This window comes from Cuculus canorus, chromosome 8 (genome assembly GCF_017976375.1).
Source record: "Cuculus canorus isolate bCucCan1 chromosome 8, bCucCan1.pri, whole genome shotgun sequence".
Lineage (NCBI taxonomy): Eukaryota > Metazoa > Chordata > Aves > Cuculiformes > Cuculidae > Cuculus > Cuculus canorus.
Window position 1 is genome coordinate 17,087,519 of NC_071408.1, and position 26,056 is coordinate 17,113,574.

Here is a 26,056-nt window from a genome sequence, read left to right on the forward strand (position 1 = left end):
GGTAAAAGTGTGCACATCTACAAATTCTAGAAGCAACACTGTGAATCTAAGTGTAAGTTCTGCTTCGTCTGGGGCTGTGGACAGTTTGAAAAGAAGGTAGGGTGACTCATCAGATTCAAGAAGCTCAGGCGCTGCTCCCGTTTCATTCCACAACTTCCCTGGTTTAAATGGGGGAGTTTTCAGCTGACCTCACAGCCTGCTTTATGTGCACAAAGCCCTCACTGCTTCCTCGTTCCACTCATCTTCCATTACCACCTTGAAGATAAGAAGGGGGAAATGTTCATATTTCAATGGAAATTAAAAGAATTTTTACAAACACATACTTCTTTTCAAAAATTCTTGTCCCAAAATACTTCCACATTCCCATTAAAGCCCATTCTTTCCATTCTCCCCAAAACTAAAACAGTTCTTCACTATAAGATACTTGAATGGACTAATCCAGCAGATGGCTCAACCATCTCGGAGAGTTGTTACAGTCCTTTAAATACAGGCACATGATGAAAAACACACTATAAAGTAAAACTGTGAAGGTGCACGGTGTGAACAAATGCCAGGCGAGTTTTTTAGGAACACAAGTATAAGTTTAAGGGTTTTATTATCAAAGTTTTGTAAAACAATTTCAGAAACTGTACATCCACATGGCACAGACTGCAGCCTACTTCTGCCTTTTACCTGCACAAAAGTAAAAGCTCCGGAACATCTGTAACTAAGGGAACAGCTTGTCTACCTACCTCGCATATAACATGGAATCACTGTGTGCATAGGAGTACTACTGCAGTGACAGTAAACACAAATTGATTAGTTTATACAACTTGAGATCAAGTAAAAAGTACATTATCAAGTAGACTTGCTTTTAAAAGCAGACAAAGGTCAATTTTAAAATGCACTACCTTTTTGCAATGTGTTTAGTTCATTAACAAATAAAATGTCCTGGATTACAAAAATTGCACAAATCAACCTTTAATCACTGGGCACTGATCAAACAGAATTTTTCACTTCCCAAGGCTCCAGAAGAGAAAGTTGGAACCGTTACAGCTCACTCACCTGAGGTGGATTTGAACTGACAGATTAAAAAAAAAAGCCCTCAAAAAGGTCAGTGCATTTCAACTTTGTCAAAGCCAAACAAAACCCACCAGGAAAAACAAAAGAAAACTAACTGACCCCAGCCAAGTGGCTTAAAAAAAACCCAAACAAACAACAAGCCCTATCTCTAACAGAATGCTGATTTGCAGATGTACTGTCGATATTCTTGTGTAGTCACACTTAAGACCCTGAAGTAGTTCCACCGTAAGTTGTAGGACTTCAGAACACAGAGGATGTTTCTGCCACAATCAACATGCAGTCAGTGCATTCCCTACACTGCTCTATTACTGCAATGGATCAAACTCTAGGAACACTATCATAAGTGAGCTGATTACTAAAGGAGATCGGACAACAAACAGTCCATGCCTGCTGTAGATGCATGCAGCTTTTTACTTTTGCTTGAAGCATCACCGAGTTAGTAAGAATTGCTTGGCTACGCAAGCCCTTTCAGCCGTAACGAGGATGGTCACCCTTCTACGCTTTCGTGTGAGTTAGTATCGGGAGATTTATAAACCATGGATAGCTTGGAGCTGTATACATCTAGGTTTAGGATTAACAAGTACAGCATAAAAGAATCACACAGGAATGACACTGATGCACGTCTGCAGCTGCGTCCGCTGCAAAGGCAAAATTCAGTCACTCATATCCATGTCCTCTTCATGATGATCATCCCCGTTCACTTTGGACTCCCTTGATGAATCTCCACTTCCTTTCTCAGTGGCGGACTCCTTCATTTTAGGCGAGGAAGAGTCTGCCATTTTCTTTTCTTCCTTTTTCTCCTTCTCACTGTCGTATCCTTGCTCTTCTTCGTCGTAATCCCTTGTGACCTGCTTTGCCAAGATAAAGAAAAAATAAGTAAAACTTGCTTCCCAGACCCTGTGGTTTCAGGTGAAAACTGCAGCACAGGCAGTGATGCTGAACAGGTTTTTAAACATACTTTCACATCTTTATCACTCTCGGATTTTCGTTCTCGATCCTTCTCTTTGTCTTTGCTTTTTTTTTTTCTTGCTTGTTGACCGCTCCCTCTCATCTCTACTTCTCTCCTTGTCTTTATCCTTCTTTTTTTCCTTTTTATGTCTATAAAAATAAAGCACATAATGAGTGAAAACCACAATCAAGTACCCTGTAACCAGAATACAAACAGGTCCAGACTGTTAGGCACAGCTCATTACAAACGTAAAGGGAGAAATAGCTCCATGCAACTAAGGCACATGATTTACTCTCAGAAAACAGCCAAACAACCCATTTTTCAGTGCTGAATCCAACACAGCCACCACAAAGCCAAGTCTAAGAAATGCCATGTTAAGAACAGCCTCACTATGGTGTTCTATGTGGGAGCACCACAAGTTTCCCACTTAGGGAAAGAGGACCACAAAGCATCCACATCCACCCAAAAGCAGCGAACTGCTATTGCACAGCGCCAAAACAGGCCAGGAACTCTAAGCATCTTCCACTCTTCACCCCCGGACCGCCTCACGTATGCTTGAAGCTGATTACAGTACAACAAAAGCAGTGGCTGGCAGCAGGGATCCAGCCTCTCTCAGGAAATCACTCTATGGGCTCGCTGTAAGTAATATGCCAGACGTGTGCTCTTCAACAGGGATCTTTGCTACAGCCTACATTGGGGAATTTTCCACCCAGCCACCATCTGGTTTTAGCCAAGAGGCTTACTGACCTTCTTGGAGATGGGGAGCGGGACATTTTCCTTTTAGGAGACCTGGCCTTTTTAGGCGACCGTGTTCCACTCCTGCTTCTTCTACGTCGTCTTTCTCTGCAAGAGAAAGAGATCAAACCTTTTTTTTTTTTTCTTTTTTTTCCAAAGCTACAACTATACCTCTGGCTTCAACACCAGCCCTGCTCCAGGGGCAGTCAGTACACAGTACTCGCAATGGGTATTTACTGTCAGCAGTACTGAACAGCCCACACGGTGGCTGATCAGCAGAGCGAGCTGTTTCCTGTTCTACCTTGACCCTCAAGAACTGATTGCCAGCTCAGACTGTAAGGGATGCTGACTTTTGCAAACAGAAAGAAACCAGCTTGTTCTTGTTAAAACTGCAAGTTAATTTCACAAGTTTTTTAAAAAGCATGGTAGACATTTTTCATGTATTTCTTCCACAGATCAGGGAAGAATTTAAGTGACCTCAAAGCACCCTACTCTCTTTGATGTACACAGGGTTACGGGGGGCAGCTGAGGGAGCTGGGGCTGTTTAGTCTGGAGAAGAAGCAGCTGAGGGGAGACCTCATAGCTCTGCAGCTCCCCAAAAGGAGGCTGGGGCAAGGTAGGTGTTGGTCTTTTCTCCCAACTGACAAGCAGTAGGATGAGAGGAAACAGCCTCAAGTTGCACCACGGGAGATTTAGATTAGATATTAGGAAAGAATACTTCACTGGAAGGGTTGCCAAGTACTAAAAGAGGCTGCCCAACGAAGTGGTGGATCACCATCTCTGGAGGTGTTCAAAAAGGATGTGTAGACATGGCACTTCAGTACAAGGTTTGGTGGGTGTGGTGGGTTTGGGCTGATGGTTGAACTCTTAAGACCTTCAAGATCTCATCCAACCTTAATGACTCTATGGTTCTATTTTAAGTAGAAACTATTCTGAGCCCAAACAAAATCTTCAGAAGCTTAGTGTTAAGGGAAAAGAACCCGAATCACCTTGCAGACATAGGCAGAGAGCATACCTGTGTTTGTGCACGTACCCAGTATATTCATATACTCACAACAGAATCACCACCTCATTACATACCAGAATACTCCTTTTTATTATAGTGGAAAAAGCAGACTGGAAACAGAGATCGAAGAAAACTTTCATGTTACTGTACCTGCTTGTGCTTCTTGATCGTCTGGTTGTGCTGTAGCTTTTAGGGGGAGTTTTAGAGCGTTTCTTTTCTTTGTCTTCCTTCTTTTTATCCCTTTTTGTAAAATAAAGATTTTAAGTTTAATTTCCAAACAATTCAAGTAGCATTCACTGCTTTTGCAATGTAGGAAAATGCATGAAGACACAGTAACTACGCTGGATGGCACATACTGCACAGCGCCTCTGGGGCCAGCCACATTAATGGAAACAAAGATTACAGTTATGTACAGCAAAATAAAGGAACAGCTTTTCTACAGCTTCAGTGTATCAAAGCACAAAGCCTGCAAGTCTGGATGCTCGCATTTCCCACTTTCCAAAGACAGTGATTGTGTGGTTCAGCTAATCGTGCCCATGTGTAGGGCAAGTGTAACACAATTCAGTAAGACATGACAAGAGACCGAATTTAAGAAGAGGTACTAGATCATTTTGCCCTAAGTGTTATGTTTGTTTGTAGTGTGTTTTTTAAATTAAGCACCAAAATTTAATAATTTAAATACTACCAAATAGACAGATTTACTGAAGCAATTACCTGGTTTTGGATGTGCTCCTAGACCTTCTGCTCCTCTCTCTGGAATGAGATCTTCTTCGCCTCGGACTTTTAGATCGCCTCCTGCTTCTTGATTTTGAATGGGACCTTCTCCTTGATCTGCTCCTTGACCGTCTACCAGTAACGCATGGTACATGGGAGTTAGATACATGCTATTTTGATACAGTATTCAGAATCCATCTGGTCAGCATTAACAGTATGGTAATAAAGAATGATACAGAAAACAGGAAAAAAATGTAGGGAACAGCAACAGAGTCCCATTGAGTCTGTCAAGGAAACCGGTAAAGGAAGTGCACAAAAGCTAAATGTCAAAGAACAACAACACTTCAATCAGCTCTCTTAGTGCTCTCCTCGTAAGGAAATACTAGTCCTAATGTAGAGAAAAACCGGTAAGTCACTTTGAGGTGTGAAGAAATTTTTAGAACACTAAAGCAAATCCAAGCCAATTACTGAACATGCAAACAGCGAAGAGTACAGATGGGAAGGCCACAGTTAATACAGCTTTGCACGGACCGCTGCCCCACACTGCCTAAATGGAGATGACAAGCTCATAGCATAAAAGAGTTGCATCTCTTTCTGTATGGGTAGGACAACACTAAGATCTCCAGTCAGGAACAGATCTGATCTCCAAATAAATAGAAACCGCTGGAAAAACTTCTGCCCTGGACAATTCCACTAAGCTGAATTTGCTGCACATAGTAGAAACAGCCCAACAGGTCAACTTCTATGTACATAAAGCCTCCGAGTACTTGGTTTCAACACAAATTATAATTACCAAATGAGCACACTGGAAAGAGACTGAAGAAAGTATGGAAGTTTAAGGTTCTATTCTAAAATGAACAGCCTACAATGGCTTAGGTGTTCAGAGCAGCAAGGGCCATGTAAAACCAAGGCTCTGTGCTAAGGTGTTTCTTATCCGATACAAGAAACAATTCCTTGTTAAATAAAACCAGAGTCCAGACACTGCTGGGACTAGGTGTCCTGGAGTTCCTTCTGCACTACTTTGGGTTTTTTTGAGGTATTTTTTACTACCATCTGCCTCCTATGCTTTCTACAAAAATTGAGGCAAGCCTCCATCTCGCACTAGTCTGGCCAAATCAGAGCCCTTGCCTTCTTCAGACCATTTGCATTCTTCATCCATCAGCCTCCATGACTGAAGGGTCACTTCCAAGAAGTATTTCTGAAGGAACAATTTGGGTTATGTGGGTTCTTTTAAAGCAAAGAAGCTAACTACCTGTGTCTTGATGAAGAGGGTGTCCTCCTCCTCCTTGAGCGTGACCTTGACCTTGAATGCCTTCTCTTTTCATCTTTTTTGTCTGACATTAAAAAGGAAAAGCATAGAAAAAAAAATGTTATTTCAGTATTTGAAGAAAAGAAAGTGGAGCTTCATGCTATAAATATAAAAAAGATAAACACAACCTTAGGTATATTTTGGCATTTGAAGTTAGGGCTTATCCATCCTTTTCCTCAAAGAGGACACAAGAATGAACACATGACAAAACCACAAAGTTTATGTAGAACTGTAGAAGTCAGCATTCAGAAAATGTTTAAATTAAGTCAGTTAAAAGATGACAGCTGCAGGGCAATGGAAAGTTCTGTTAAAATCTCAGCATCTCTTGTGCCATCTTGTGAAGGGCTAAAGAATCTCAAATCACTGTTTTCAATTTCCCACAAAAAGCCTCAAGCAAAACAATCAGCATATTTTTCTGGCCTAATAAAAGAACAGGTGCTCTATTCTTTCCTTAAAGTGATCAGGAAGCTCAAAACTGTGTTTTCAATATTTCAAGTTACTGCTTCTCAGATCTGGTAGATCTGACATGTGTGGGTGAACTGCTGCATCTCCTAAAATAAAATCTACTGAAGCAAGCTACAAAGAGAATGATTTACAGACTTCAACAGATTACGAATTAAAAGAAAGGAAATTGTCCCCAAGAACAAACATCATTAAGATGTCACATGGTTCAGCCACCTGCTGTTTCCAATGAAATCTCAGGGATGGCAGTATAAACTTTAATCAGGGGAAGCTCAAGCATTTTGCAATCCTCAAATCAAGCAAATTTTGGGAAAAACATAGGATTAATTCCATGCAGCATTCACACTATAAGACAATTAAAAATCTGCCAACTAGAAATCTCATCACTGTAGAATACAAAAGCCTTAAGACAACATCATATACTATGCCAAAATTACATCTTGAATTGAATGACGTATTCCATAATTTAAAATTACCTGGCTCTATAGCAGCAGAAATTAATGACTGTGCTTCTCGTACTCTTTTCATAGCTTCTTCTATTTCTTTACTGGAGGTATCCGATTTCAGATTTGGTGAAACAAGACCTGCAGCTACATGGTTCAACCTGATCAATAAAAAAGAATTTCAGAAATTCATTATTCACGAATCCAAGAAATAAATGCCTCTGCTGTCATTCTGCAGCCTATTCAAAGTGACTGATTGAAGCAAATCAAAATCTGCCTGTGTTGTGGCACCACTCAGATAAGAGTATCAAGTCTAAGATATGGTGGTATCTGTGCTGGAAACAGTGGCACAAGATACTAGCATACATGGCTCCCAGAATTCCAGTAAACTGTAAACAGCAAGCAAGTTTATGTTGTCTTGCACAGATAATTCTAATGATGCTTTTCAGAACTATTTTGTACAACATAATTCCAATTCTCATTGCCTGAAAGTGCAACTCCAGAGGAAAGAGTATATTACACGGCAAAAGTCAGCTTCCATTTTGATAAGCCACACTGAGAAGGCTGCAAACAGTACTGTGACCTTTAAAGTTCCGAAGATGTGTTCTACAAGTTGGCTTTGAAGCCAACCAGGTACACTCAACATACCTGACTGATGTTTATGTAATCCATTATCTTGGGTAACTATTTAATTCAATCGGTCATGTATTCCCTGCTTACAGAAATGCCAATTTAAAATAGAGAATAATATGCCAGAGCAGTATTAAAAATGAAGTTGGATCTCACATATAGCTATATCCCCTGGCACAGATCAGATGGCTTTGACAATTTAAAGACACTGCAACAGCCAAGCAAGGTAAGAAGTCACCTATTTAGCTGATACAGCAGCAGCACAAGCACATGTGTATACGCTTTCCTGAAGCTGAGAGCTGAAAGAAGCTTCCTTCAATTTGCAGCACAAGAGCTTTCAGAGGCAGTTTCTTTGTATCTAGTATACTTCTCATCCACTTATTTGTCTAACAGCTTTTCTCAATGGCATATGCTTTCATCATCCTATTGCAATGGCATCAACAACCTAACAGCACATGAACACATCCAGTGCTACAATTCTTCCCTACTTGTTGGCCCCATGCCATAGTATTTTCAACACAATTATCCTTTTCCTGAATACTGAAATACTGAAATAAAAATCAGCACATACTTGTGCTTACTTTGCTCCTTTTTTCTACCCAGCATTAAGACACGCTGCCTTTGGTATCTTCCAACAGCAGTTAACATACGCGGACTCATTTATTATCACCTTTCATAGAATCACTAGGCTGGAAAAGACCTCTAGGATTATAGAGTCCAACCATTCCTATCAACCACTAAACTACGTCCCTGAGTACCTCCTCTAACCATCTTTTAAGTATCTCCAGAGATGGTGACTCAACCACCTCCCTGGGCAGCTTGTTCCAGTGCCAGATGACCCTTCCTGTGAAACATTACTTTTTCTCATGTCCAGCTTGAACCTCCCCTTAGCGCAGCTTGAGGCCATTCCCCCTTGTCCTGTCCCCTGTCACTTAGAAGAGGCCGGCTCCCTGCACTCTACAACATCCTTTCAGGTAGTTGCAGAGAGCAATAAGCTCTCCCCTCAGCCTCCTCTTCTCCAGGCTAAACAACTCCAGCTCCCTCAGCTGCTCCTCGTAATACTTGTTCTCCAGCCCCTTCACCAGCTTCGTTGCTCTTCTCTGGACATGCTCCAGAGCGTCAACATCCTTCTTGGAGTGATGGGTCCAGAACTGAACCCAGTATTCGAGGTGCAGCTTCACCAGTGCTGAGTACAGGGGCAGAATTCCCTGGACCTGCTGGCCACACCATTTCTGATACAAGCCAAGATGCCATTGGCTTTCTTGGCCACCTGTGTACACTGCTGGCTCAAGTTGTTGGCTGTCAATCAATACCCCCAGTTCCTTCTCTTCCGGGCAGCTTTCTAGCCACTGACTTCCCCTAATCTGTAGCATGAGGGTGGTTATGCTCCAAGTGCAGGACCTGGCATTTAGTCTTGTTAAACCTCATACCATTGGTCTCAGCCCAGTGCAGTGGTTCAGTCTGTTCAGAGCCCTTTGAAAAGCCTACCTACCCTCCAGCAGATTGAAACTTCCACCCAGCTTAGTGTCATCCACAAACTTACTTAGGGTGCATTTGATCCCCTCATCCAGGTCATTGATAAAGACATTGAACAGGACTGGACCCGGCACTGAGCCCTGGGAGACACCACCTGTGACCGGCCTCCAGCTGCAGTTAACTCCACTTACTATCACTCTCTGGGCCCGGACATCCAACCAGTTTTTCACCCAAGAGAGTGTGCACCTGTCCAGGCCACAGGCAGACAGCTTCCTAAGCAGAATGCTGTGAGAAACTGTGTCAAAGGCTTTACTGAAGCCTAAGAAGACTACATCCACAGCCGTTCAGCCGTTCCCTCATCCAGTAGGCGGGTCACTTTGTCACAGAAGGTGATCAGGTTAGTTTGGCAGCACCTGCCTTTCATGAACCTATACTGACTGGGCCTGATTACCCGGTTCTCTGCATGTGCTTTATGATAGCACCCAAGATCACCTGTTGCATGACTTTCCCCAGCACTGAGGTCAGACTGACAGGCCTGCAGTTTCCTGGATCCTCCCTCCGACCCTTTTTGTAGATGGGTATAACATCAGTCAGCCTCCAATCAAGTGGAACTTCCCCAGTCAGCCAAGACTGCTAGAAGATGATGGAAAGGGGTTTGGAAAGCATGTCTGCCAGCTCCCTCAACACTGTTGGGTGGATCCCACCTGGCTCCATAGACTTGTGAGTGTCTAACGGGCCAAGCAAGTCTCTAACCACTTCCTCTTGGATCGTGGGAGCTTTGTTCTGCTCCTCTAGCTCCTGGGTACATACAAACAGGGAATAACTTTCCTTAAAGACTGAGGCAAAGAAGGCATTAGGGACCTCAGCCTTGTCCTCTTCCTTTGTCACAGTTGTTCCCTTTGCATCCAATAAGAACTGAATATTCTTCCTGGTCCTCCTTTTACTACTAATGTGCTTACAGAAAAGTTTTGTATTATCCTTCACCGACTTGGCCAATCTGAGATTTAGTTGGGCTTTAGCCCTCCCAATTTTTCCTCTGCATGACCCAATTTCCTTCCTGTAGTCCATCCAAGATGCCTGTCCCTTTTTCCAAAGTTCACAGCCTTTCCTCTTCTTTTTGATGTCCACCCATATCTCCCTGCTCAACCAGGCTATTTTTTCCCCCCGACGGCTCATTTTCTGGCACATTTTCTTGCTCCTGCACTGCTAGGATTTCCTTCTTGAAAAGTACCCAGCCCGCATGGACTCCCTTGCCCTTAATGACTGTCTCCCATGGGACTTTTATCAACTAGCCTTCTGAACAGTCCAAAGTCTGCCCTCTGGAAGTTTAATGTGGCTGTTCTGCTAACCCCCCTTCTCACCTCACCTAGAACTGAGAATTCTACAATCTCATGATTGCTTTGCCCTAGGCGTCCTCCAGCCATCACATCCCCCACAAGGCCTTCTCAATTCACAAACAGGTCCAGGAAGGCGCCTTCTCTTGTCGGCTCTTTCACCAGTTGTGTCAGGAAGCTGTCATCCACACACTCCAGGAACCTCCTAAACTGCTTCCTCTCTGCCGTACTGTACCTCCAGCAGACATCCTGAAGATTAAAGTCTCCCACAAGGACAAGAGCTAGCGATCTTGAGACTTCTCCCAGTAGTTTATAGAAGAGCTCATTAGCTTCTTCTTCTTGGCTGGGTGGCCTATAACAGACTCCCATCATAGTATCCGCCTTCTTGTGGGCTCCTCTGATTTTCACCCACAGGCACTGAATCCTGTCATCACCATAATCGAGCTCAAGGGTATCAAAGCCCTCTCTAACATAGAGGGCTACCCCACCACCTCTCCTACCTTTCCTGTACCGCCTGAAGAGTTTATATCCCACCATAGCAGCACTCCACTTACACAAGCTGTCCCACCATGTTTCTATGATGGCAACTACGTCATAGTCTCCTTGCCCTACAATAGCTTCCAGTTCCTCCTGTTTATTGCCCATGCTGCGTGTATTGGTGTAAATGCACTTCAGCTGGGCTGTTATTCCCTCAGCTCTCATAAAGGGAATAGTGTTCATTCCCAAATGACTGGTACTTCTATTACCTAACCCGTCACTGGCAATTACATCTTTTCCGTTACTACATGTACTTGTCCCCACTTGCTCTGAGTTGACATTCTGGAAGTCCTCACCAGTACACCATCTCCCAGGCACTGGAGTGCCACTTCCAGGCTCACTCCTGACTAGCCTGGCTTCCTCCCTCTCCCCCTTCACATCTAGTTTAAAGCTCTATTAATGAGCTCTGCTAGATTTTTGGTGAGGATTTTTGTGCCCCATCCCCGGTAAGTAAGCCTGGAGGTGCATAGGCCAGTCCATGATCAAAAAACCCAAAGTTTTGCTCCTCACACCACGTTTGGAGCCAGGTATTAACTGACTGATTTTTCTTGATCTCTCTCTCTTCATTCCTTGTTGTTGGAATGGAGGTAAACACTACTTGTGTCCTGAAGCCTTTCACCATTTTCCCCAGAGTCCTCTTAATTGCCCTCAGCTTCCTCCTCGGGATGTCATTGTTGCCTATTTCGAACACTAGCAGAGGGTAATAATCTGTGGGTTTTACCAGTTTTACCAGGGAAGAAATTTTTCTAGTGACGTCTTTCACTGAGGCCTCAGGCAGGCAACAGACCTCCCTGTGAAGTGGGTCCGGTCTGCAGTTAGGGCCCTCTGTTCCCTTCAGAAGGGAATCCTCTAAGACAATAACATTTCTCTTTGTTTTCACGGAGGTTGTTTTGATGTTCATTTGAGGCTGGCACAGCCTAGGGAATGTTTCTACGCTGTGGGAGCCATCCTCCTCATCTGTGGGGATTGATTCCACTTGCAGCGCTTCGTATTTATTCTGCAAGGGAACCTGAGGGTTTGTTGTCTGAATGGGGACAACAGGCCTTCTGCGCTGGGAAACAGTTCAAACAGTTGCTCGTCCCTGCTTACTCTCAGCCATAGCCCTTTCATTTCAGCCTTGCACAATGTAAGGTGCAGGCTGCACCTTTACATTACGGGCACAAGAGTGACAGAAATGACATAGGAAAAACTGAACTTTTGTCTCTAGCAAAACAAAATCCCAGAGATTAATTGGTGCTATTCCTTGGATGCAAGGCTGAATAATTTCCATTTCTACACCTGCTTCTCTCTGCTATAGAAAAGAGCCTGCACAGGACCCAAGACATCAGTTTTCCCCAACCATAACTAGATCCAGCAGGACAAAGACTGGATACTGAATCACAATGGATATCCCCAAGACCAAGCATACTGCAATATAAATATTTGTAAACACTGATACTTACTTTGGATCCACTGTGCTCATAAGTTTTAGCAGTTGATCTGCTGCAAGAGACTGTGAGGGGAAAAAAAACCAAACAGTGTTAAAACAATGTTGAAAGATGTGAAGGCACAAGAAGATTAGCTTCCTCAAAAGCACCCTCAGTAGTGGCTAAAGCAGAAAGTCTCAACAAATGCAAAACCAGAACAAACACACCCCACATCCCAAATAAGCTGCAGGCAAAAATGTATATTGTTCTGTTTTCAAACTTATAGTGTTTGCACCCACCCCACCATCTACATTTCAGTGGTGCTTAGGTACTTTTTTCTCCCACAGCAGCCAAACACAGGCCCTTTCCTGGACAGAATCAAAGCAGTTTAAAATAAAAATACACATTTTATAGATACAATATCTACAGATTCTCTCTCTGTTACTTCAATGGAACAGAGACCTCAGTAGAGAACTATGTTGCCTGTCCATGATAAGTCCTCAAGTTTATTAACAATAAGCAAAAGCTTTTTTACTCTAAAAATTCCACCAGAAAACACATTTTACAGTTCCTCAGAAAATCCAGATGATATTACAATTGGTCCCTTCTAACTCTTACTATTCTATGATTCTATGATTCCTTGTACCTGTGGTGTGTTAACAAAAAAAATGTTCAGCCCCCACTAGTTTTCTTTATACAGAGGCAGCCATGTGCTGAACACAAACATTTTGTTACAATCAGCCAGCTTAATGAGCAAAGGAAACAATCCATCATACCAAATTCATATTTTTCTAACATGCATTTAGAATGCTTTAATTTCATTATCACCATTATTTGCTTGGTACTACATATGGCAGGCATAACGATACGCCTGAGAATGGAAAATGATGGATTTCTTAGCTGGGCATCAAATTATTAGTACTTCTTGTACCTGTAAAACATGTTGCCTGTACAGTACTTTTATTTATTAATTCAATAGCCTACTCACTATTACTTAATAGTTCAAGTCTTTTCTTTTATTGTTTTAAAAAGATTACCGTCTAACAAAGATTATAGTCTTCCCCACACTCTTTCCACACCTACAAAATTAAAAAGTCTTTTTTTTTTTTTTTCTTTTTCTTTTTTTTACTGTGTGAGACAGGTTCACAGCTTGATAAGGACACACACTTGAAATATATCATTACTGGTCCCAAATAATTTTTATTTTACTCCTATAGATACTATTTATTCCAATCAGGTGCTCAGAAAAATCACTCACTGGATTTTTCAGACAGTGGCTGTTAAACTGATGCGAATGGAAATTACTTTTAAATCAGAAAAGAGGGCCGCAAGAGAAAAGTGTTCATATATAAGCCTGCTACATCAGGAAGTGAAGCCCAAACTCTGTAACAATTCAAAGGAGTGTAAAGAACTAGCAGCCTGTGTCCCAATAAAATGTAATATTTTGTAACGCTTCTTTAAACCTAACTACAGTCTACCTCCAGACCTTCAGCTGGTTACTTAATGTACTGGTGAATACCAAGAGCACCATGTATGCCACTCAAACTACACACGTGCCAAGGACAACAAATAGAACTTTACAATGCGTGCCATACCTGAGAGTTTAAGTTTGCTCCAGGAAGCCCAAGGGCAGCTAGGGCAGGATCAAGAGCAGGAGCTCCTAAAGCAGCTAAAGGAACAGCACCAATCTGTAACAGAGAGTAATTAGACAAAGTCATATTCACCCAACCAAAAGCTGTTAAGCCAAGATTCTCAAGCATTAGACATGTGGAAACTTGAGCTGAGGTTAACTTAGGCTTCTAGCTACAAGAAACACACTAAGGTCAGTGAGTATTTCAGTTTTCCTTACTCAGGTATTCCAAAGCTTACTATATGAAAGATTTTTTTCCTAAAAGTATTTTAAAATGAAATTCTATTTCCTCTGCATCTCAAGGGGCAGCGGGATGTGGGGAGTAAAACATTAAAGCATGCCACTATATTTAAGAAATAGTTTAAAATAAAATTATTTTCCAGTGTTAAAAAGAAAGTTCATCATAAGCTTCTGAGCCAAAACTACCGCACATTTAAAATCAATTTAGGACTGAAATGAACATGTCTTATGCTAAAAGACAATACTATCATTACATCTCTGAAATTTCTCAAATCTAGTTATAACTAGCAAATGAGTTGAAAAGCTACTGGAAGAACAATGAAGTCTGGTTCTCCCCTCTTTCATTCTCACTCCTTCCTTTCTGACTGCTCTGGCACTTGAGACTCATTTGCCAACCAATTCAACCCAATGGGCCATTAGAGAACTTATTGCTGTGCTGTGTGCACCAGGCTAACACAACAGTTCAAAGGGTTAACACAGTTCAAAATGCGCTAAATAAATTCTACCATTAAGTGGACTGGGAGTAGGCTAGGATCCAGGGTGACAGAACTAAAATTAAGGTGGTTTAACTACCATTTGCAGGAATTCATACACATACAGTTTTTGGTGAAAAAAAATCTTTAAGATGGTATTTGTTTCTTTCATCCCTTTCCTCAAGTTTTAAAGATAACCATTAGGCTTCTCCCTCTACATACTGTGCATGTCCCACGAAAATTCTTGTGTGTTTCGCTAATGACTAAATACAGGCTACAATTTCTGCCCCTCATTTGGAGTATTAATGGAAAGTAACTACAGCATGTAAACTCCTTGAACTGCAAGAGTTTAAAACCAATGAGATCTCTACCGCCTGTCAAATCTGTCTGTAACTGTACAACAGATAAGACAGGGATGAGGGAGATTTAATGACATGACCCTTGAGATACCAGAAGCATCAATACTGTGGAAATGAAAGCATTCCATCTAGCAAGTTATCACCATTTTGCCACAATTCCTATCACATAGCAATCCACCAAGGTATAGAAAGTAAAACATTCTAGGAATAAGCATTTGTACATCAGTCTATTTGTCATGAAACAAAAAACAACAGAAAGTTAGAATCAAACTGAGCATATCCAATCATTTCCCTTGACTGTGGTCTAAAGGGAAAGCCTACCTGAGAAAGTGGGTTGGGAGTAGGCAGGAGTCCACCTCCAGGCAGAAGACCTGCCACAGCATTAGCTGGTGCCAAGAGAGACAAAGCCTTAGTCTCATCAGGAATAACTCCTGCAGAGAAACAGCCTTGCATTAGAATGCATTCCATTTCAAAGGCAGAAAAAACACAAATACACCCAGAAAATGTCTCCCTGATACACCACCTGAGTTTGTTGAAAGTACTTATGTTGGCTAAAATACAAAGCTTGATGTCTATTAATATTTATCATTAATCTTTTTGTCAGAATGAAACTTCAATGTGTGAAAATTTGACTGTTCCTTTTTCTCTACAAATGGTTAAGTTTCTAGAGCAAAAAAATAGCACAATACACACTACTTTTTTGTTAACACTGCCAAGATTTCATCACCTGTACTCGATTTTTAAGTCATGAACCAAACGTAAGCAAGCACAGTCGGTTCTCCAGGGGTGTGCTCTCAACTTTCAAAAGCTGTTTTATGAACAACGACTCGTGTCGGCTGCTTCACTATAAAGCACACAGAAAAATCAAGATACACAAGACAAAAAAAGTTTGATTTAGGGGTTAATAATATGGTACAGTTCACTATGTTTTCTTTTACACCTACCATACAAATTTTGTAAAACTTAAAGAGAAGGTATGGAAATATTTTTTGTTGAATCAAGCGTAGGGCTTTTGCTGACTTCTCAAATGAAAATTAAAGTCTCTGCAGATCTTCAAATACACGCTGTGTATGCCTGTCTGTGGGTGGATGGGTGCATACGTACAGTATATTGTGGCACATTCCTTACCTGTGCAGTAAAATGCATTTGTTCCAATATGTGCCATGCTTATTGTACCAAGAATGCTGCTACACACTGCCACTTTCAGAAGAAACTTCTGGCCCAAAATCTTGCAGCCAACTAAGACAAGTGTCTAATTTCACTACCTGCTCTGCACATATAATTTTAAGGGTCCTACTAAGAAACAAGTAATCATGTAGGCTATTTTTTATTCTATCCAACAGCAAAAGCCCTATACAGATGGATTAATTTGTTAATGTGCCCAAGCCCCCAAAATGAGAGTTCAATAAAACAACTTTATATTTGCAAATACCAGTAGTGTTTCTGTAATACATATTAAGAAACTGCATCTCATCATAAAACATACAATATGTACAGGGCACTTAAGAGAAACTGGATAAGCTGCAGAAGAAAACTGTTGGGTGGTATTTTCAGCAGGGCCTGGTATATAGTTCAGGCTGAACCAGGGAAAAGAACTGTAAAACACAACAACAAAAAAGAAAAACCACTGTTAAATAAAGGTAATGGTTCCTTCCACCTATACTGAGAAGTGCCGATAATATAAACAAATGTATAATACACAGCACTGTTATCTTGCTTGTGTCATTGAGCTGTCATCAATTTAGATACCAAAAGTTATGGAGGGAGAGGGGGGGAAAAAGGTCATTTAGATAAAGGGCATTAATGCATAAATATATTAACATACCTACAGAAAGATTATGGGGTAATTTTGCATGCAAAATTATGTCTCAGAGGATATTTATAAATTATAGCTAAACATTTCAAATCAGTGCAACTACAACATTTCTGGCATCTAAATACAAATCCTCAGACTTATCTTGAGACACCTCATAGAAGATCTGCATCCATTAAAAAAAAAATCATGCATCTGATCCTCTAATTGTTTTTGTAAAAGTATTTAGAAATAAATAAACTACAATTTTTAAAAAAGCAATGAGGCCCCTCACCAGTTAATTTTCATGCTTCAAGAGTTTTTTTTACTGCTGCTTTGTTAGAACCATGAAATACTGCATGAATGTGTAGAAATGAAAGAAAAAGAAACAGACAAAAGAAACAAACATTAACCAAAGAACCTAAATACCCCCCCCAGCCACCTTTAAGATTAAAAGTTCCTTCCACATCTAGGAATATCACAGTGAAAATTACAAATACTAAACCTTACCGTAGACTTTGTGTATAGTTCTATAACACAAAGCAACAGCCAACACCAAAGTGTCTGTGTATGCTAAAACTGGAGTGCGCTTGCGATATAGGGGATAATTATCGCACTAAACAGATAATAAACATTTACTTTAGTGACAGTCAATATTAATACAGAATTATCACAATAGAAAATAAAAGAGAAAAGGGCCCAGTTCAGCACAGGAGTTAAGCATATGCCTGGCTTTAAGCACATGAGCAATTCCACTATGGTTTTAAGAATCTTGCTGTATTGTGCTTAAACAGCTTGTTGAATTGGGACCCTGGCATTTGCAAGGAAAACTATACTCCGGCACAGGGACAAAAGCGTATGATTACAAAACCAGGGGCATCACTTCATCAGCTGAACATATCTCTTGTGATATGCCACGCCATTGTGCCAAAACCATCAACATTCTGAACCACTAGAATACTAAAAGAAACAGCCCATGAGGAACTCTTGATTTAAGAGGCCCATTCAAATATTCCAATTTATTAATTTTACATTCTTTACACAATCTGAACCAAAACTACTGGGTGGATTTCTCTATGTGCCGGATTTATCCACCATCAAGCACAATGGACAAAGTCAGACTGACAAAGAGAAACGTGTGTTTATCCTTATCAGGAAAGTAAAACACCACCATTCTTCACCATGGGCCTTGGAGAGTATTTCCATACTATCCCAGCTGGACTGTTGCTGTATCACGCTTTAATGCAAAGGCGAGGACAAGATGCCTTTCAACTATGCTACTGTACCCACACTAGCGAAAGCAGAAGCAGTAACTTGGTGGCAATTGCAGAATGTGTTTCATACTCTCAAAAAGCAGCACATAGCAAAGGTAAGGCTGCAGATTCCTACATTCCAGATATAAAGTTTTCAAATCTTTTAAGTCTAAGGAATACAAACACAAGACAGCTCCCCAGGCCTCAAAAGACAGCCTACAGCATTGATTATAGGTCTGAACCCAGGCCACGTACCAAATTTATTACTCTAGTATGACTTAATCTGCAGAGATTTTATTTAATTAAACCGATCTGGGAAAATCCATTATTTCAGAAGTAAATCAAGAAACAGTACAATGGAAATCAATTACTTCTAAAGCAAGTCTAGAAGAGTTTAATAAGACTTCTGTAAGAAGAGGTGTCTTCTCAGCACTTTGTTTTTTAGGTAAGTTCCAAAAACCCTGCTCATTGCTTTTCAAATTACTGTAACACCCTAAAATGTAAAAATAAAAAGAAGAAGAGAAAATGTAGTTAACAAGTGGTTACACCAGGAAAACACTTGGGGACTTGAGTGCTTGCTGGCCTTTAGTTAATGTCTAGAATCCCCTGTAGCTGCAGAGGACCCACTGTTTTTCAGTCATCTGGAAGGGCTTTGCATTTGCCTTCTCCACTACAAAAATCACACACACAAATAACAGAGAGAAGAGTTTATTATTTAGTGAAATTCTATAAAATATATCAAGGATGAACAAGAAAACTTGGAATAAAAAACTAGTACCAGTGCCCATTTGGCACCTCTTGGAAGATTTCACTTTCAAATTGTCATAATTATTCAAACCCTTGGTATACTGGACTGCAAAATGAAATCGAGTGCCTCTTCAGGGAAGTTCTCAAGGACACGCAGCAGCATATCTCAAAGAAATGTTACTCTGCCTTCCCAAGCACTCTCAGGAGGGAGAAACCGTTCACATCAAGAGATTTATGTCTACGTGAAAGTGGCAACCAATTATTAAGGGAAGATATCATTACAACATTGACCTGTTTGCACGGGTCTGTTTAGGGAAATGTCTCATTGAGACTGATGAAGAGCAAAATTTACAAATAATTCTGCCTAAAATGTTAACATTCTAAACTTAAAGATATATCAAACTAGTAAGAAGTAAACTTCCCACTTGCATCCAGTGTCAAGAGGTTAAAAAAATTTATTTAATCCACGGGCCAATTGCAATATACCAAGGGTTTCAAAGTGTTACTATCTTACATGTTGGACATTTTATTAACCCTCATTTTTGTCAACTATACTGGAATAAAATGCCATCATACAGTGGCTTCATAGGCCATTAAACAATGCACAAACCTTCTGCATATGGTACGACTATCAACGCTCTGTCAACGAATACAGTGTTTGTCAGATGCTGGGCCACAACTGCTGAGTCGGGATCATGGAACTTTACAAAACAGACACGCGATGAAACAGGCAAAGGAGAATCACTGAAAAAGAAAGAAAGAAATTACTTAGATGGTAGCAAGTCTGACAGCACGAGACTTGTAACTTCTATTGCCTTCCCACTTGCACCAAACCAGGAAGCTGCAGGGACTATGGGTACTTCACTACACAAGAACACTATTTCAGGGTTTGTATCAAATGTCATTTTGCATGGCCACAGATATGAAATTACACTGCATGAAGTCAGTTCACTGCAAAACTGCAGAAATAGTTTGTAACCGGACATTAATTCTATCATGCACCATGTATCTATGATGAACCACTGGAATGCAAACAAGTGTTCATGACCTGTCTCTGAGAAGGAGACAGGAAAAAGCTTTGCTCAAGGAAGATAAAAAGTTACCTACTACGTACACCACTTAAGTTAACAAACCCAGTATTTTTACACTCCCTGCTTTAGGGCCCAAATTACTGATTAAGCTAAATAATGAAACAAAGAGGGTAATGATTAAAAGAGCACTATGATTTTACTTACTAACACAGTTTCACAAAAGCTTCTAGACCAAACTGCATCATGTTCCTTCTCAAAGATACAGAAACTGCCAAGTTGGTTCAGAAGGGGTGCATGCTAAACACATCTTGTCATCCAGAAGTAACAACATTCAACCCAGACAAAATCAAGAAGCTCAAGTGGGCAACACTGCAGCTGAAATCTCACTCACGGGTGAAAAGTCCCTAAACAACCCATCCACAAACCCAGACCTCTTTACAAGACAGGTCTGTACCTGCTCCACAGCTCAAAATGAGCAACTGCCAGCAAGACTGTGTAAAAAAAAAAAAAAAAAAAAACCAGATATGGAAAATTCAAAAGAATGCAGGAGTTTTGAGTCACTTAAAAAAAACCCCAAAAACCACAACAGAAATACCTACTTCCTACAAGGACAGGAAAGGACTGCAGGCCATACAACTGTGTCTCCCCATCTTCTCGAAACAAAACCAAACAAACCCCCAGAATCAGAGACAGAATTAATCCCGTAAAGGTCCAGAACAGGTTTCAGAAGTCCATATATCCAGAAAATAGTGTCCATTTTGCTTTAATCAGACATACAAACAGCAAGAAAAAATGGTGATACTGACATAGTTATGCAGCAGATGAGTTCAAAGTTGCCTCCAGAAGGTACCAGGGAGGTACTGAAAGTGCCCAAGTTCCTACACAAGGCCAGGGTACACATGCTGTTCAGTTCTGTTCTCAGAACCAGAAGTAAAAATCACTCTAAAGAGGTAGCTCTGAAAAATAGCCAGTAGTTCATCATGACAGAGATCCACCTTTATGAACCAGATTCCCAGGAATAGTTATGAAACTAGATGTTCAAAATGCACCCACGGCAAACACAACTGTGTCTGGGTTGAGGAACCATGATCAAGTCTTTAAGCGCTGACAGCACGGAGAGAGTTATCAGAGCTCAGGAGAAAGGAGAACAACTTTACCATCAACAAGAACGTCATCCAAGATCTATTTTTGTTAGCACGAACCCAAACACTATCTCACTGCACCACCACTGAGCACATGCTCAGCGCAACGTGCCAGTTACACCAACTCAGGAACCTCCCTAAACGTCTATCAGATCATGCTTGAATACACTTTAAAATTTAACCTGATGTCAAAAACTAGATTGGAGCCAGCATACTGCAGCTTTTAATATTTTAAAGTTCAAAACATCCACTTCATCCAACATTTTGCGGTTTAATAAACTGGAAAGAAACATTGTAGTGAAAAAATGGCACAGATAGAATTAACACTATGAGCTCTTTTGTACCTACAAATACACAGCAGCTTGCCAAAATGTTGCCTTGTCTTAATCAGTTTGCACAGAAACATAAAAACCAATGCAGCATTAGCACACAGTGTTTTATGGCACACCTGAGGGGGTACACTAACCTCAGTTTTAAAAAACCAAAACCATTTGTTACATTAAAGCAGTACAATATTCTCAAAATTTCTCGTCTGTGCTGACTGGGGCACACCAATCAGAGTAGATACTCTTTATCCACCAGTGCAACTACCTAGTCAACTGTACAATCAGCTCAAATTGACAAAAACAACCGAAAGGTTGCGCTTATACAGTTAGATATTTAATATAAATCAGTATTAGAGTTTTAAAAACGTTATTTCCAGCCACTCCAAAGTCCAAGCTGTGGCTGAGCAAAATTCATCAAGAACAGAATGCTCCAAACAGTTACCAAAAAAGGCTATCATTATTCTAATTCACCAGCAATCAAGAAATTTAGTGATTCTCACTCAGAGATCAGGACAATGAACACTGAGACACAGCACGATGTACAGCAGCTGGTGTCTGAACAATATACCCATTCTGGAGTAGCAGGTTCTGAAAATACAACAGATAAGCAATCTTCTTATCATAACCTCTACCAACTCGCTCCACCAAAGTTTCCTCATGTTGTAGGCAGCAGCTCAAATACAAAATCTGGGGTTTTTTTAAGAGATATTGCTGCCACTTACATAAACATAATTACTCATGTAGAATCAGGTTGGAGCGAACAGATTGCTCATGCAAGAGATGTTCTCTAACACAACCATGTTCATCGAGAACAGAGATTAAAAAAACACCACCCAAACTCCTGAAGAAGCACTACATATGCCTCACTGAAACAAAGCTGCCATCCTTTTCTCAGCAAAACAGTGGCAACTGCAAGTAACACCGGTGTTCCGATGGTCCTTGCAAAACTGCCTTCAGTAGCTATGAGAAACTGCAACAGATCTTGCCAATTACTATATCATCCAACATCAGAAACTGTTACTAAGTATGCTCCTTATTTTAACAAGCTTTAACTCTGCAGACTGCACTTTTCATCAGATGTGAAAATCTTTGTAAAATTCTCTGTCCACGAGAATTTGACTGGATCATTCATGTCTAAACAGCAAGAACAGAGAACACACTGGCTTCTCTGTCAAACCCCAGTGACATAAGACATTTTATGTTCCCGCTCCAGAGCGGAAACTTAAGTTTCGATAGAAAGGCAGTTTTTGTATGCTAAACAGAATATGCTGGAATCAGCTTATATACATGTGTCTGTGTGTACTTCTATGCGTAATTATACCTCCTCCCCTCCTTTTTTTTTGGACAAAAAAAAGGCACTCAGAAATCCATTCCCTCCACTTTTCAGTTTTGCTGAACATGGAGGATGAAGCTGTTATGGAATACAATGAAGAAAAGAACCAGGCAAAGGAGCTGGGAAAGAGCAGAAGGAAGATGGAGGAAAGGATCTGGGGACAAAAAAAAAACCAGAAGTCACAGAGCTGGCTGTGGATTAAAGCAGCAATATGAAGCTGAGGTACACATGAAACATGTAATAGCTGATGAAATAAACAAGGACAAGGAGATGGCTGGAGAAAAGAAAGAGAAATATACAGGAAGTTATATCTGATGTAGAAGTCCAGAAGAATAAGAAACTTCTACAGGGGATGGCAGAATTGGAGTGATGACAAGATCAAAGAAGGAGGCAGAACAATGGAGATGGGACTGGTTACTCAGAAATACTATAGACAATAAAGAATCCCAGGACAACATGGGATATAGATTCAGATTATGGAGATAATTTGGAGATTGTAATTCATATCCTCTACCCTCAAAAAATGAATGAACACCATGGGTAAGGAAAAGCCAGGACCTGAAGTTTAAAAGAGAAAGAACAGAAAAGGCTTTAGAAGAAACAGATAAAAGAATCCACCACTATTAGAAAACACGCCCATCTTCGGTGTGCAATGAAACTGGAGACTCTAGAGCATGCTGAGATCAGCCCAGTGGAAACAGGCAGTGGGTCTAGAGGTACCAGAGCCCTTGGTATCTCTATACAGGGAGCAAGTCAATCAAGAGAACACAAAACCTCCTCAAAAGAGTGAGGGCAAAAATTAACCCCAGTCTGGAGTTACACCTGGTCTATTAACAACTGTACAACCTTCAGATGCAGTTTTCAAAAACACTTCAACAACCAGTCAATATTTTCTGCATCTTCTGCCCAGGGCCTATTTAGTTACGCTAAATTTCCTGATCTGTATTAATTTCTTCAGTGGCTTTTCTACAATTATAACTTCTTCATAACACAGTATCCCTACAGAATGATGAAATATCCTCGTCTTTCATTTAGGGTTTTGAAACACAAAAGAAGTTTAGGCCAAATGTTCTAAGTAATTTTTGGTCATTCGCTGTAAGATATCTGGCACCTGGGTGACTGAACTTATTTGCATCTTGTTGCCTTTTCTAACTCGGTGCAGAGCCTTCACCAGTCTCCCTGAAGCCATCTCTGCTCTTCCTGGCTCTACAACATACCCACCACAGCCACTCTCTTCAGCACACAGTCAAGCAGATCCAATGCTTGTCCTGAGCAGGGTGCCATGGGGCTGATATTTCACAAAACATTTATGTAAGGAACTGTATTAAGGATGCACAGGCAGTCCAGGGTGTGGTAAAAGGAGAGCTGCTGGGCTGGGCTTTGAGGGGGTTGTACAGCACTTTCTGATACCACAAAAGTAACTGTGTAACAGATAAGTTAATATGTACCTAAAACGACAAGGTTCCAGAAAAAGAATTCACCTTCCTTAAAAACTGGACAAAATATTAAAACAGAAGAGTATCACATCAAATAACTGCATCCACTTAAAGGTGAGTTACTTTGCTGTCTGCCAAATGTTAAGGGTTCTATACAGAAGTACTGTTATCCTAACTCTTAACAGTGTAATTCTCACATCTGGAACTCTCAATTTCAGTCACACCTACATTCCATTTCCTTCCCTGCTTCCATTTTTTTTTTTGAAATTGCCAAAATCCAACACAAAGTAAGAAACTAGAAGAACACTAGAAATCCGTTTCTGAATTTCCTTCAAGATGGGTGAATTCTCCTGGGTTTGGGCTGGCAGGGACCAAAGACTCAACGATGAAAAAAAAAAAAAGAACTGTGAGGGTTTTTTTTTCCCCTAAAATAAAAAAAAAAAATCCAAACAGACTTGGGTATTAAAAATAATTGTCTATGTTCCTATTGGATTTTTCTCTCATCAAATAGTGCCTGTTCTTCACGGCAAAAAGAAACCATTCTACTCGCAGCATACCTATGCAAAAGATCAACATACAATGTCGACAAAGCAAATCAAACTGACACAACTAAAATCAACATTATTGCCTAATATAATAAATGTGCGTTATTTGTACAGTCCTCGTCACCAGCCCACGCGCTTCACAGAATTCTTTGCAAGAAATACATATTTATATCGAAATTTCAGTTTTCTGGCCAGCCGCCCGCAAGCTGCCACAGGCTGACCAGCGGGCGAGGTGACCGAAAGCAGGCAGCTCCTAGAGAGGAACCCGGCAGAAGGAATACCACGTGTGACTGCGCGCCATAAACGGCCGCGTTTTCCCCACGCACGTGCAGAATGTCTGTAATTCTAACCGTGAAAAACAGGTAACTCTTACAGTAACCCCTCAGAGAAGAAAGGAGTCTGCAGAACCGCAGGCCCGAGCGGCTCAGCGACCCACCGGGGCCAGAGACAGCCCGGGGCCGGAAGCGGGGAGCCAGGGAAACGGGAGGCCGGGGGGGGTAACCCTGGTCGGAGCGGGGGGCCGGCAGCCCCGGCGGGAGCGGGGGGCCGGAGAGGCGGGGGCAGCCCGGGACCGGGCCGCGTCGGGAGCCCCGGAGGTGGGGTCAGGCCAGGCCGGGCCGGGAGCGGCCGCCATGGAGGCGGGAGGGGCGGACTAGGCCTGCGCTGGGGGAGGGGAGGGCGGAGGCGGCGGAAGGGGCCCGCTCGGGAGAGGAGCCGGGGGACGGGGGGGGGAAGGGGTGTACAGGGCCGCCACTCACTCCGGGGGAAAGAGGCGCAGCTCCTCGATCTTTCCTAGGAAGCCGAAAAGCGTCCGCATCTGCTCGGAGCTGGCGCTGGGGGAGACGTTGGTGACCTGGATCACGTCGGTGCCACTGCTCGAAGCCATTGCGCCGCCGCTCCGCTGCTACAAACACATCAGGGAGAGGAAGAGCGCGTTAGGCCCGAGCGCTGCTGCTGCTGCCGCCGCCTCCGGCCCCGCCGCCGCGCGCCGCGGGCCGCCCGCCTCACCAGCCTGCCCGGGCCGCAGTATCCCACAATGCTCCGCGCCAGCGCGCGGGCCCGCGCAGGCTCACGGGCCCGCGGCCTCTCCTGCGCATGCGCTTGGCCCCGGGAGCGCGCGGGGACAGCGCCTGCGCGGCCCAGCATCGACCTCCCTCCGCTCCCCCAACTCCCCGCGGGGGTGGTGGCTGTGCTGGGCACTGGGGGGTATTAAGGACCGCGCTGCTGTCACCGAAACCGGGAAAAGAAACTTTTTAACGCCAACTGGGATCTTACGAAACAGGGATGCTTTATTCGGTCCATATGTACGGTGGGTTCGATCTTCCTACCGTATATGCCAGCGACTACAAGCAGCAGGGTTTTATATACTGAATTTATACGTATGTATTATATTGCTCGTAATAAATCACACATATTAATCACGTTTCCCAACGCTAATTATAATAGGTGCACTCCCCCTGGCGCATGCTCCCCACGGTCCTTTCTTGGGGCTGAGGTCTGCAGAGCAGCCACCCCCCCTTGGAAGTTTCCACAGGAGGTTCGAAACCAGGGTTATGTTGCCCTCCCACCTTTTCTGGCTCCTGAACTGCTGGCCAGATGATGCACTTCCTCAGCCATCATTGCTCTTAAACATCACAAAACAAAGACTCTTTTGGTCATTGATTTCAATGATTAGATTAGGCATTA

At 42.0% G+C, this 26,056-nt stretch overlaps 1 protein-coding gene across 1 annotated transcript; it reads right to left on the reverse strand.

Annotated features, from left to right (window-relative positions):
• Positions 1 to 578: 578 nt before the first annotated feature.
• SRSF11 (serine and arginine rich splicing factor 11) lies at positions 579 to 25,537 on the reverse strand. Its single transcript, XM_054073794.1, is given in 14 exon segments — positions 579 to 1,910; positions 2,021 to 2,086; positions 2,088 to 2,160; positions 2,759 to 2,854; positions 3,903 to 3,992; positions 4,467 to 4,598; positions 5,719 to 5,800; positions 6,714 to 6,841; positions 12,100 to 12,149; positions 13,659 to 13,751; positions 15,087 to 15,196; positions 19,168 to 19,301; positions 25,129 to 25,274; positions 25,379 to 25,537. Coding segments are annotated over 14 exon segments (1,533 nt in total). The 5' UTR covers positions 25,517 to 25,537; the 3' UTR covers positions 579 to 1,715.
• Between the last annotated feature and the right edge of the window lie 519 nt (positions 25,538 to 26,056).